The 13,780-nt window shown below is 40.8% G+C and overlaps 1 protein-coding gene across 1 annotated transcript; it reads right to left on the reverse strand.

The window, feature by feature from the left end:
* Positions 1-1,347: 1,347 nt before the first annotated feature.
* Positions 1,348-13,406, reverse strand: LOC110446129 (protein TFG-like). Its single transcript, XM_021491116.1, has 8 exons — positions 13,340-13,406; positions 9,545-9,736; positions 7,639-7,722; positions 7,104-7,250; positions 6,419-6,583; positions 5,770-6,183; positions 5,305-5,510; positions 1,348-1,619 (listed from the first exon to the last, which is right to left on the reverse strand). Exons 2-8 carry the CDS (start codon positions 9,714-9,716, stop codon positions 1,446-1,448), a joined length of 1,362 nt encoding a protein of 453 aa, XP_021346791.1. The 5' UTR covers positions 9,717-9,736; positions 13,340-13,406; the 3' UTR covers positions 1,348-1,445.
* Positions 13,407-13,780: the final 374 nt, after the last annotated feature.

A 13,780-nucleotide genomic window follows, 5' to 3' on the forward strand; every position in this document is an offset into this window, starting at 1 on the left:
ATTTTAATTTTGATCAATTAATTCAGACAATACAATGTACCTGTACATTTATTTTTGGTTGATAAGAAGTATACAACATGTATATATAATACACAGACATAATACCAGTGTCTGTAGTACTCTCAGTCCACACAACCACATTGGCCTTGTGTAGCTTTGTATCATTATCATGGGCAGTTTAGTCCACATCTGTCTCGGTCCCATTCATCCACCCCAAGGATGAGTGCAACATAAAGTTAGGTACTCTATGGTAAGTCACAGGGACATGCTGTGATGCACAATGGCAATATATTGGTATCGTATCACAAGGGCCTGTGATTAGCCTACATATCACACATTACTTTCTACATAAGGGGAGAATAGCAAGCATTTGTATAAAATCACGCTCTTATCAGTATATATCTGACATCAATGAAGACTGTCAGACAGTTTATTGCACAACTAACATTGAATGATTTAATTTAGGGTAAACATGTAAGTTACAAATCAATGAAAAGATTAATTACAAAGTTCACAAGAAAAGAGCTCCAGACGAGATTTCACTTCTAAAACAAGTTGCAGGTAGTTAAATTAAATAGAAAACACTTATGGTACAGTAATATACACTACTATGCAGTTAACATAACTGTATAGGGTACACAACCGTAAAGATTCCAAATATCTGATTCATAAGTGCCGGTATATGAAGGATTTGTCAAGTCACATGTTATCTCCCCACACCTCATGACATAGGTACAACAGAGATTAGTGTAGAATTGTTTCCCCACACCTCATAGGGAGGGTACTGCAGAAATGTGTAAAATTATCTCCCCACACCTCATAGGGAGGGTGCTAGAGATTAGTGTAGAATTGTTTCCCCACACCTCATAGGGAGGATACTGTAGAGATGTGTAAAATTATCTCCCCACACCTCACAGGGAGGGTGCTACAGAGATTTGTGTAAAATTACCGCCCCATACCTCAAAGTGCTACAGAGATTTTTTTGTAAAATTCTCTCTCCTCACTTCACAGGCAGGGTGCTACAGAGATTTGTGTAGAATTCTCACCCTGCACTTCACAGGGAGGGTGCTTCAGAGATTTGTGAAAGATAATCTCACACTTCACAGGGAGGGTACTACAGAGATGTGTAGAATTTTCTTCCCACACATCACTGAAATAATGCTACAGAACGCAGTGACCCAGTGTCAGAATTTAGGATTTTCTTTTATCCTAGCACCATTATCCATTTTCTTTCTTTACATTTTCACTATAGGGCTATAATAATCTGGCACTGAGAGGTAAGTGTAGAGAATAAAAGTAACTTAGTGACAAAACAGCAGCAGCTAGTCAATATTTCTAGATGAGGGAAGAAGACTTCTAAAAATGCCTGACATCACATCGGTGTGACAGGAGGAATGAAATGACATCAGAGAATATAATGTTTTCTAGTGTCCAAAACTATTTTGTCACTTGTAGCTTTGTGTGTAGCCCTGGGTTGGTTTAGGGTACCCAGCCCCATAGCCTTGTCCTGTCCCACGGGCGTAGGGATTTGAAGGGCTTGCTGATCCAGGAGTCCCAGAGGGAGAGCTGGTGGGGGCTCCTGAGGGTTGTGGCTGACCAGTGTAGCTCTGGTATCCTCCCTGAAATATAGAAAGATATCAATACATATTATATGAATGCTAAAGGATGCAATACCTTCACAATCAGCCTCTAATTACAGACCTTCACAGTCAGCCTCCATGAACACTGACCATCGATTTCACTGTCAGCCTCCAGGATGACAGACCTTCACTGTCAGCCTCCAGGATGACTGACCTTCACTGTCAGCCTCCAGGATGACTGACCTTCACAGTCAGCCTCCAGGATGACAGACCTTCACTGTTAGCCTCCAGGATGACTGACCTTCACTGTCAGCCTCCAGGATGACAGACCTTCACTGTCAGCCTCCAGGATGACTGACCTTCACTGTCAGCCTCCAGGATGACTGACCTTCACAGTCAGCCTCCAGGATGACTGACCTTCACTGTCAGCCTCCAGGATGACTGACCTTCACTGTCAGCCTCCAGGATGACTGACCTTCACTGTCAGCCTCCAGGATGACTGACCTTCACTGTCAGCCTCCAGGATGACTGACCTTCACTGTCAGCCTCCAGGATGACTGACCTTCACTGTCAGCCTCCAGGATGACTGACCTTCACTGTCAGCCTCCAGGATGACTGACCTTCACTGTCAGCCTCCAGGATGACTGACCTTCACTGTCAGCCTCCAGGATGACTGACCTTCACTGTCAGCCTCCAGGATGACTGACCTTCACTGTCAGCCTCCAGGATGACTGACCTTCACTGTCAGCCTCCAGGATGACTGACCTTCACTGTCAGCCTCCAGGATGACTGACCTTCACTGTCAGCCTCCAGGATGACTGACCTTCACTGTCAGCCTCCAGGATGACTGACCTTCACAGTCAGCCTCCAGGATGACAGACCTTCACTGTCAGCCTCCAGGATGACTGACCTTCACTGTCAGCCTCCAGGATGACTGACCTTCACAGTCAGCCTCCAGGATGACTGACCTTCACTGTCAGCCTCCAGGATGACTGACCTTCACTGTCAGCCTCCAGGATGACTGACCTTCACTGTCAGCCTCCAGGATGACTGACCTTCACTGTCAGCCTCCAGGATGACTGACCTTCACTGTCAGCCTCCAGGATGACTGACCTTCACTGTCAGCCTCCAGGATGACTGACCTTCACTGTCAGCCTCCAGGATGACTGACCTTCACTGTCAGCCTCCAGGATGACTGACCTTCACTGTCAGCCTCCAGGATGACTGACCTTCACTGTCAGCCTCCAGGATGACTGACCTTCACTGTCAGCCTCCAGGATGACTGACCTTCACTGTCAGCCTCCAGGATGACTGACCTTCACTGTCAGCCTCCAGGATGACTGACCTTCACTGTCAGCCTCCAGGATGACTGACCTTCACTGTCAGCCTCCAGGATGACTGACCTTCACTGTCAGCCTCCAGGATGACTGACCTTCACTGTCAGCCTCCAGGATGACTGACCTTCACTGTCAGCCTCCAGGATGACTGACCTTCACTGTCAGCCTCCAGGATGACTGACCTTCACTGTCAGCCTCCAGGATGACTGACCTTCACTGTCAGCCTCCAGGATGACTGACCTTCACTGTCAGCCTCCAGGATGACTGACCTTCACTGTCAGCCTCCAGGATGACTGACCTTCACTGTCAGCCTCCAGGATGACTGACCTTCACTGTCAGCCTCCAGGATGACTGACCTTCACTGTCAGCCTCCAGGATGACTGACCTTCACTGTCAGCCTCCAGGATGACTGACCTTCACTGTCAGCCTCCAGGATGACTGACCTTCACTGTCAGCCTCCAGGATGACTGACCTTCACTGTCAGCCTCCAGGATGACTGACCTTCACTGTCAGCCTCCAGGATGACTGACCTTCACTGTCAGCCTCCAGGATGACTGACCTTCACTGTCAGCCTCCAGGATGACTGACCTTCACTGTCAGCCTCCAGGATGACTGACCTTCACTGTCAGCCTCCAGGATGACTGACCTTCACTGTCAGCCTCCAGGATGACTGACCTTCACTGTCAGCCTCCAGGATGACTGACCTTCACTGTCAGCCTCCAGGATGACTGACCTTCACTGTCAGCCTCCAGGATGACTGACCTTCACTGTCAGCCTCCAGGATGACTGACCTTCACTGTCAGCCTCCAGGATGACTGACCTTCACTGTCAGCCTCCAGGATGACTGACCTTCACTGTCAGCCTCCAGGATGACTGACCTTCACTGTCAGCCTCCAGGATGACTGACCTTCACTGTCAGCCTCCAGGATGACTGACCTTCACTGTCAGCCTCCAGGATGACAGACCTTCACTGTCAGCCTCCAGGATGACTGACCTTCACTGTCAGCCTCCAGGATGACTGACCTTCACTGTCACCCTCCAGGATGACTGACCTTCACTGTCACCCTCCAGGATGACAGACCTTCACTGTCAGCCTACAGGATGACTGACCTTCACTGTCAGCCTCCAGGATGACAGACCTGCAATGTCAGCCTCCAGGATGACAGACCTTCGCAGTCAGCCTCCAGGATGACAGACCTTCACTGTCAGCCTCAAGAATGACTGACCTTCAGTCAGCCTCCAGGATGACTGACCTTCACTGTCAGCCTCCAGGATGACTGACCTTCACTGTAAGCCTCCAGGATGACTGACCTTCACAGTCAGCCTCCAGGATGACAGACCTTCACAGTCAGCCTCCAGGATGACAGACCTTCACTGTCAGCCTCCAGGATGACTGACCTTCACTGTCAGCCTCCAGGATGACAAACCTTCACTGTCAGCCTCCAGGATGACTGACCTTCACTCTCAGCCTCCAGGATGACAAACCTTCACTGTCAGCCTCCAGGATGACAGACCTTCACTGTCAGCCTCCAGGATGACTGACCTTCACTGTCAGCCTCCAGGATGACAGCAATAGCAATACACCCCATGTTTAATTGTGTGTGATTAATTCTTTTTGACTTAAAAGCATTAAATTCTGCTCTCAGAAAAGAAAAAGAAAAAATGACCTCATGAAACTGACTAACAGCATATATGTAAAATCATACAATTGGCCATCATAGTTGTACATATATTTTTACTGAACTTACTGGAGTCTGTGTATACCTTGTATAATGTTACTTACTGGAGACTGAGGGAGCAGCTTGTATAATGTTACTTACTGGAGACTGAGGGAGCAGCTTGTATAATGTTACTTACTGGAGACTGAGGGAATACCATGCATAATGTTACTTACTGTAGACTGAGGGAGCACCTTGTATAATGTTACTTACTGTAGACTGAGGGAGCACCTTGGATAATGTTACTTACTGGAGACTAAGGGAGCACCTTGTATAATATTACTCATCGGAGACTGAGGAAATACGTTGTATAATGTTACTTACTGTAGACTGAGGGAGCACCTTGTATAATGTTACTTACTGTAGACTGAGGGAGCACCTTGTTTAATGTTACTAACTGGAGACTGAGGGGGCACGTTGTATAATATTACTTACTGGAGGCTGAGGGGGGACCTTGTATAATGTTAATTTCTGGAGACTATAGAGCACCTTGGATAATATTACTTTCTGCCTGTTGACTATTCAGTATTCTGTATGTTGTTCAGAGAGCTGTGCTGTGTATTATGGGAGGTTGATTCTAAAGAATGCACTGTATACTGTTACTAAAGAATGATGCCACTGAGTTATCTGTATGTGTTGATTTCAGGGAGTGTTCTGGATGTTACTTACCGGAGGTTGATTCCAGGGAGCGCCCTGTGCTTGTGTAGGTGCCATGCCTGGCTGAGGCATGGCCGGCTGATTACCATACTGGTAAGCGTAGGAACTAGACTGGGGTTGTTGGGAGAAGCTTGGTTGGCCGGGAATACCCTGAGCAGGTACCTGTGGAGGCTGCTGAGGGCGTTGTTGTTGTTGTCCAGGTCCCCCAGCTGCGTAACCTACAACACGTCATATGGTTTACACCAATATAGTTAATGTTATGTATCAATTTTACTTATTTTGGTTTACACATGTAAGCTTTCCTGATGAAGTCATTGTTAATGTACATGCAAACCAATGTGTAAAAATGTACTTGGCATACACTTTTTATAAATTGATGATGCATATACCAATGATATGCAGACTTTTAGCACTCTGTGAGTATATGTTGTTTGTAAAAATTTAATGCAGTTTATAGTATATGTTGCTAGTACATACCTGGAGTGGCCTGTGGGTATGTGTTGTTTCCAGGCTGTTGGCTGGGTGCAGAGCTAGGAGATGCTGCTGCAGGGTAGGCTGGCTGAGGGTTTGGGAAGCTTGGTTGTCCAGGATGTTGTTGTTGAGGATTTGGGCCTCCCTGGTACATCTGGTGCTGTGGTGATGGGTTCATGTGTGTCTGGGTGGGGGCCTGGGGAGGTTGGGGTGCCGCAAAGGCTGAACCAGATGTGTTGACATCACTAGTAGCGGGTTGTGATGGTGCTGGTTGTTGTTGCTGTGGTTGTTGTTGTTGTTGTTGTTGTTGTTGTGTCTGTTGTTGAAGAAGCTGTTGAGCCTGTTGTTGGGCCTTCAGCTGGTTACTGGAGGATGAACCAATACTAGATAAACTGTCTGGTGTTCCTGACCTGTCCTGACCTACAAAACCAAAATACACTAAAATGGACTACATTGAAACGTCGTCCCGATATTCAACAGCTTCCAATACAATAAAACAAAATATGTTTGTGTTCTCATGAAACAGAAACTTTATTAACTAAAAGAAAACAATACAAACGAAATCCTTTCAACTTATAGAGCAGCTTTTGAATTATTATTACAAATTATTCAGTGATTATCTGAAAAGGAAAAGAATTTCAATTGAGTTTATTACCGGGCAAACCAAATGATGAGATGACTTTGCTCTGTTGGGATTCATCTGTTGACCGCTGTGAGGAGAGTGGGTCAAACTCCTTTCCCTGCTGGGCATTGACCGGCACTGACCCAGAAGCAGTCACTGTTACTTGACTCCTCCCACTCTCTGTAACCATTGGCTCATCTAAACACAAGCAGTCAGATGTGTCACCATGACAACAATATAATGGCAAGATTTTTGTAATCTCCCTTACTAAGTCTAATTAACATTCAAAATGCTGAAGTGCTGATGAGTCACACAAAAATGTAGAGGTATTTGATATTTATTCTGCAAGTAGTTGATTTTCCTCCAGCTTAGTTTGGCTTGATTTTCACAAATGCTTTCTACTGACAAGTGTCCATGTGTAAATCATCAAACCTTAATCATCAAACTACCCAAATACAACATGTAGCATTGTTATTGAATTATTGGTTGATTAACTAAAAATCAGAACATGCTATGTTTTCAACTCCTATCGATATACTGTATACGATGTGGTATAGGTGTGGATGTTGCTCATCCCTGGGCTATATATTTTTCTACTATTTCAACCAGAAAATGTTGAATTGGGTCATCCTGTGATATCAAGGCGTCATTTTACAACTCAAAACTAGGCCCAATCTTACAGTCCTAGGTGAAAGGAAAATGCCCTAATTATACCAACCTTTGACATTGGCCTCGCCTGAACTAGTTATCTCCCCCTGTGGTTCTAGTCTGTCCAGAAGGTGGTTAACTGTATCACGAACTAGCTGCAGTTCCTTCTTTATTAATTTCACTTCCTCTGTCTCCAATGGTTGAGGTCGTCCATTCACTTCAATTAAAATAAATCATCCAATGGCATTATACACATGTACAATAAGTATAATAGGAAGTAAGTTAAACATGTGACTGACAACTTGTGATTGAAAAACATGTGACTGACAACTTGTGATTGAAAAACATGTGATTGTTTTGATTGAAAAACATGTGATTAAAAAACATGTGACTGACAACTTGTGATTGAAAAACATGTGATTGAAAAACAGTATACCGGTATTCTAAAGACATTAAATAAGTACAATGCAAAAAAGTTCTCTGATAATACAGTCAAGGTTGTATTTAGTGAGGTAAACTATAAGTGACCATAAAAATGGTTATTAAGGCAGGTGACCTCTGAACCAATGTTCTTTAATTTTTAACTTACCAAACCATTTACTTACCAAACAATGTAATTTTTAAGATCCTACTGCACTGGATAGCAAAAGTCAGGTCCGAGTCATCAAATATTGTGATCAGGTCCTTGTCTTAAACAGAAATATAATCCTACATCAGAACACGTACAATGTGCCTTTATGTAGGTAAAAGGTCTGTCACTACCTTAACATAGGACCAAAAGGCACCTTAACAAATTAGAGCATTGATTAGAATCTGTTCTACACACATTGATGTACATTTAAATGTTTTAAGTGAACACATCAATATTTAAGACCGGTAAACTTTTTGTACTTCAGTAATTTGTATTTATTTAAATTTATCTTCTATTTTGAACTATAAATAATAAACAGGAGGACATAATGTTTGTCATCATAAATGATATTGTTCTTTATCAAGATCTTTCATGGCTCTTTACAAAAATCAGTATGGGTAGTCAAACACATTACCCATTACCTGGTACAAATTATATGATGGATACACCTAGATGTACACATTTTATTAGAATTATAGGTAATTTAAACAAGAGGCCCATGGGCCTTAACTGTCACCTGAGTTCTACAGTATTATTTTTGTTGTTGAAATATGAAGTGGAGATAATGATGTCAATCATCCCTACCAAAATTTGAGTAAAAAACGTTAATTTAAGTTTGTCTGGACAATGAGTTGATCATTCCTAGACCGAGTTTCAGTTAATACGGCCTAGTAGAACTTGACTTTAAGTTAGAAATAGTTTTTTAAAAGGGTGACTGTGACAGCCATATTGGATTTCTGATTGACCCCAAAAATAACAACACTTTGTCAGGACCATGAGTAGATCATTCCTACAAGGTTTCAGTTAAATTGGCCCAGAAGAACTTGACTTTAAGTTTGACATGGTTTTTCAAAATGACCGGCCCTGGTGGCCATATTGGATTTCTGATCGACCCGGAAAATAACAAAACTTTGTCAGGACCATGAGTTGATCATTCCTACCAAGTTTCAGTTAAATCGGCCCAGTAGAACTTGACTTTAAGTTTGAAATAGTTTTTCAAAAGGCCGGCCTTGGCAGTCATATTGGATTTCTGATCGACCCGAAAAATAACAACATTTGTTTAGAGAGTTGTCAGTAACATTCCCATGAAGTATCAATGAAATCCCTCTGACAGTATTTCAGCTTAAGTTGAAAATGTAAAATGTTAACGGACGCTCACGACGACGGACGACGGACGAAGACGGATAGCAATAGGTCACTTGAGCTAAAGCTCAGGTGACCTAAAAATACAACCAGTTTGTGTAATTAGTAAGTCTACCAGCATCAGCATTGATCTTATTAGTGCATGTTACTGTAGCCTAGTTAGTGTTAATAACTCTTTTAAAAACATGGAGTCCCAAGCAGCTAATAAATAATATATCATATAGAAATTATCTATATCATGACTGAGTATTTGAAATCCTCTACAACGGTTTACTTCAATTTCATTAGAAGACAATATCAATGTGGCCAGAGAGCCTTGTCCAGATGTTGATGATGGCCACAGAGCCTTGTCCAGATGTTGATGATGGCCAAACAGCCTTGTCCAGATTATTATGATGGCCACAGAGCCTTGTCCAGATGTTGATGATGGTCAAACAGCCTTGTCCAGATTTTGATGATGGCCACAGAGCCTTGTCCAGATGTTGATGATGGCCAAAGAGCCTTGTCCAGATTTTGATGATGGCCACAGAGCCTTGTCCAGATTTTGATGATGGCCACCACAGAGCCTTGTCCAGATTTTTATGATGGTCACAGAGCCATGTCCAGATTTTGATGATGGCCACAGAGCCTTGTCCAGATTTTGATGATGGCCATTTCTTGTTTATGAATTTGAAATTTGGCTCCAGTTCTTTGTTTACCTGTTTCCTTTACATTTGAATGGCCTACTCACTACTTACCCTCATCTCTGTATTTGATAGTGATGTCATCAGTGCTGGAGAGCCTGCCCCGGTACACTCTCTGCATCATGAGTAGTAACTCGTCATAGGTGATATCCTCATTGTGTATGGGGATCCTCCGTATATCCTCACCCAACTGAACTTTTATTATCAGCTTCCCACTTAAGTCCATTTTTAAAGATTATCACCAGCCTTTAACATTGAAACAAAACACAACTTTAGGACAAGACATGTATATATACAAAGAATGCACACAGTAGTGCCAGTGATTACATACTTGCTATATATGTATCTGAGACTGTCAGAAGGTTGTTATAGTACTATAAGAGGTCCCATAACAAACGTTTTGCTTTAACTTAATTTAAAGTGAAGTGCATTCATGATAGGCAGGTGTGTACTGTCACATATAAATATATTATGCGTCTATTGATGTTATACTATGGGTTAATTGATGTTATATTATGGGTCTATTGATGTTATATTATGGGTCTAATGATGTTATATTATGGATCTATTGATGTTATATTATGGGTCTATTGATGTTATATTATGAGTCTATTGATGTTATATTATGGGTCTATTGATGTTATACTATGGGTCTATCGATGTTATATTATGGGTCTATTGATGTTATACTATGGGTCTATTGATGTTATATTATGGGTCTATTGATGTTATATTCTGGGTATATTGATGTTATATTTTGGGTCTATTGATGTTATATTCTGGGTCTATTGATGTTATATTCTGGGTCTATTGATGTTATATTCTGGGTCTATTGATGTTATATTATGGGTCTATTGATGTTATATTTTGGGTCTATGGGTTAAGTTTTTGATTCAGATGTAAGTTTGATGCAGTTAAACCCATGGTTGGTCTATGTTGGCAGTCAAGTGTAACAGCTAATGTATATGAGGGGAAAATACTGACTTACTGGCAAGCTAGCTTTCCAGTCATGCGGTATAACCTGGGGACCCGCTCACTAATTCAGCAATACCTAGTGTGGTTAGTAGTTGGAAGGGTGACCTCCCGCATATAGTACACAAATTTATAGCTATCAAAGGAAGTTGATTTTATGTCATGTATGACTGTATGGACAGTTCCACAGACCAACCATAAATCAAAATGGATGTGGCCATGCAAAGCCATTAAAATTAAGTCATATATATTTTAACAGATTGTGAAAGTGAAGCTAAGTTACTTGGATTTATAAATGAACTTAACATGACATAACACTATAATATTATGTGGTTAAAAAATGAGCTAAACATGTTATAAACATTGTAAATGAAAAGCTGTATAATGTACATAAAATGTCTATTATTTTTCAACACAATGCTAAGTATTTTGAAAGTTAATTTATTCAACACGGTCATGATTACATGACCCCTGGTTTTACATTCATATGCCTGTTAAAGATGTTATAAAAGCATTTTTCTTTATGATGTTGTGGTTTCTGAAAGCCACAACCATCTTGGTTGAAGCCGGAATATATATGCTGAGGTCATTCAATCAACCTTGATCATGACATTTTGTAATTTCAGGAGTCAAATTTCCCTTCTAACTTCTACTTCTAAATGGTAATGACTAACTTCAACAAGTTGAAGATAATGTCATGAGGGAGAAAGAGATTTAGTCGATTCCAAGAAAGCCAAAATGATATATACATGTATATAGATTTAATTTTGAGGGTACAGTGACAGGAGAGCAGATTTAAAAGATTCAGTAGTAGAACAGGAGGATATGATATCTGGTGGGATCTTATTCCACTCAGGTATTGATCATGGAAAGAAGAATTGTTTTCAAACAGACTTCAAAAGGCTAACAGAACTGCAGAACCCCACTATACAAGATCTAGTGAATACAATTTTTATATTCCAAATGTGAGCGGGGCAGAATCTACCACGTTTTATTACAATGCTGCTAAAGATTGGAATTCTGTACCAGAAAGTATCATGAAGATAAAGAGTAAATCATCATTCAAAGTTGCTATCAAAAAACATCTTTTTGAAAAACTGAAAAGAGAACAGGATCAGGTATTTGTATTTTATTGACGTAATATGTTCTATACACATGTTTGTGTATGTGTGTATGTGAATATGTGAGTGTGTACACAATATGGGTGCTGTACTTCAATGCAATGTGTTTTAAGTTACAACCTAAAATTAAGTTATCTTCAAATATAATAACTATAGTAATTTTTACTGAAGTAGTGTTTATGTGTCTTTTAATGGACCCCAGTGGAAATAAGCTTCAGGGCTTTCTGGGTAATCCTGGTTTTAAGGGCAACACATATTTTAGTTATTTTATTTTTCGTACGAATAACCGTTACCTACCTTGTTATTTATAAAATTGTGATAACTTTTCTTTTAGAGACTTAAATAATTTGACATTAATATGTTTTATAATATAATCAGCCATATAAATTATTAGTGCCAAAACATATATTAGGTACAGTATGAAATTGTTATGTTGTACCTTTTTACCAAATAAACTTCAATTGAATTGACCTGGGTTCTGCAGTGTGGTATTTGGAAGGATTGGTGATGGGCATGCCTTGATTGCCTGGTTGCTGGTTTAAGTCTAGTGTGTTTACTAATAGCTACCTGATTGTTTAGTTTACAATTTGAACATCATACATTGGCTTGTGTCTATGCGTCTGTCGGCAAGGGATCGCCATTTAAGATGGTTCAACATATCGGAGACACTGGATGTTCTATGAGTGTAGATCTAGACGTTTTTGTTTAGTACATAACGAGCAGCCCTGCGTTGTACCATTTCAATCTTATTGATGTTATCCTGGGTGTATGGGTCCCAAACAGGACAGGCATACTCTAGGGATGGACGGACTGATGATTTGTATGCCTGTGCCTTAACTGATGTTGAACCTATTTTTAAATTTCGACGGAAGAAGCCAAGTGTGGAATTTTCTATGTTGATAATATTATTTATGTGGGAGTCCCATTTTAAGTTAGATTGGATTGTAACACCCAGTATTTTGCTTGGTCTATGTGTTCTAGTGTATGCCCATGGAGGATGTAATTATGGATAATGGGGTTTCCCCTTGTTCACAGACAACACATTACACTTGCTCGGGTGGAAGGCCATCTTCCATGTCTTTTCCCAGAGCGCTAGTTTGTCCAAGTCTTGCTGTAGAGTTTCAGCATAACTGTTAGACTTGACAGCTAGATAAGCGATAGTGTCGTCTGCAAACAAGCGGATGGTAGCGTTTAGGCCCACAGGGATGTCGTTAATGAAATAAAGGAATAAACTTGGTCCCTTAAATTTGGAGCGTCAAATAGACAGGTTTTTTCAAATTCAATAAATAGTCAAACTAATTTTTGGGAGTCAAAAACATACTCTCAACGCCCTTGTGCTTCTCTACAGCTAGAAAAAGAGATATCAAATTCCCCATTTAGATCATAACTTATGCCACATCGCAAAAGAGATTGACATGTTATAACGTCGGTAAACTATATCGGCCTATTTATGACGACATGGGCCTTAATCTGCTAATGCCTTATTGCAGACTAAGTTACATCGCTTTTTACCTTTTCAATAACTAATGTACAAGTTCAATATATCCTAATTAAATATCTGAATTCCGGTTTAACTTATCATGATTCATGGGTTGAAGTTTTGGGTGACGAGGCTTGGACATGAAAGGACACGTACTATCGGTCAATCATTTATAGAAAACGAATTAAAAATATGTTCTAGCATTTACGAGGGAAGTAATTATCTACTTGAACATACTAAACACAGCGTATTTACTTAAACTACCACATTTCTTACCGGTTTCACTAAGAAGGCCTGAAAATCGCAGACAGATGTGGCGAGGTCGCTTACAGCAAATAGAAAAATAATAATAAATAATGTCTAATGCTTTCTTCTTCGGGAAATAGTAGATAAAAAATACTGAAGAAAAGTAAAGTGTCATTTAAATGAATTAAAATGATAAGATGAATTAAAAATAATGGCTATATCAATTTATTTTGCAACATCTTAGGGAGTGTTCAATTTGGGTAAGATGTAAAATAAAAAACAGAGCTGTCCGTATTATCAGGAATTTTCGTCACGTCATCTAATATTCTTTTATAGTCTAGTATCCACACCAGCTATTGCTGGGGGGGGTTTAAAGAGGGAAATTAAAAGCTCAAGATCGGTACTTTCCCTCATTGTAAGCCAAAAAATGTCTTTTAAGAATTTACAAAATGTACCAGGTTATCGCCCCCC

This window comes from Mizuhopecten yessoensis, unplaced genomic scaffold, assembly GCF_002113885.1.
Source record: "Mizuhopecten yessoensis strain PY_sf001 unplaced genomic scaffold, ASM211388v2 scaffold2583, whole genome shotgun sequence".
Lineage (NCBI taxonomy): Eukaryota > Metazoa > Mollusca > Bivalvia > Pectinida > Pectinidae > Mizuhopecten > Mizuhopecten yessoensis.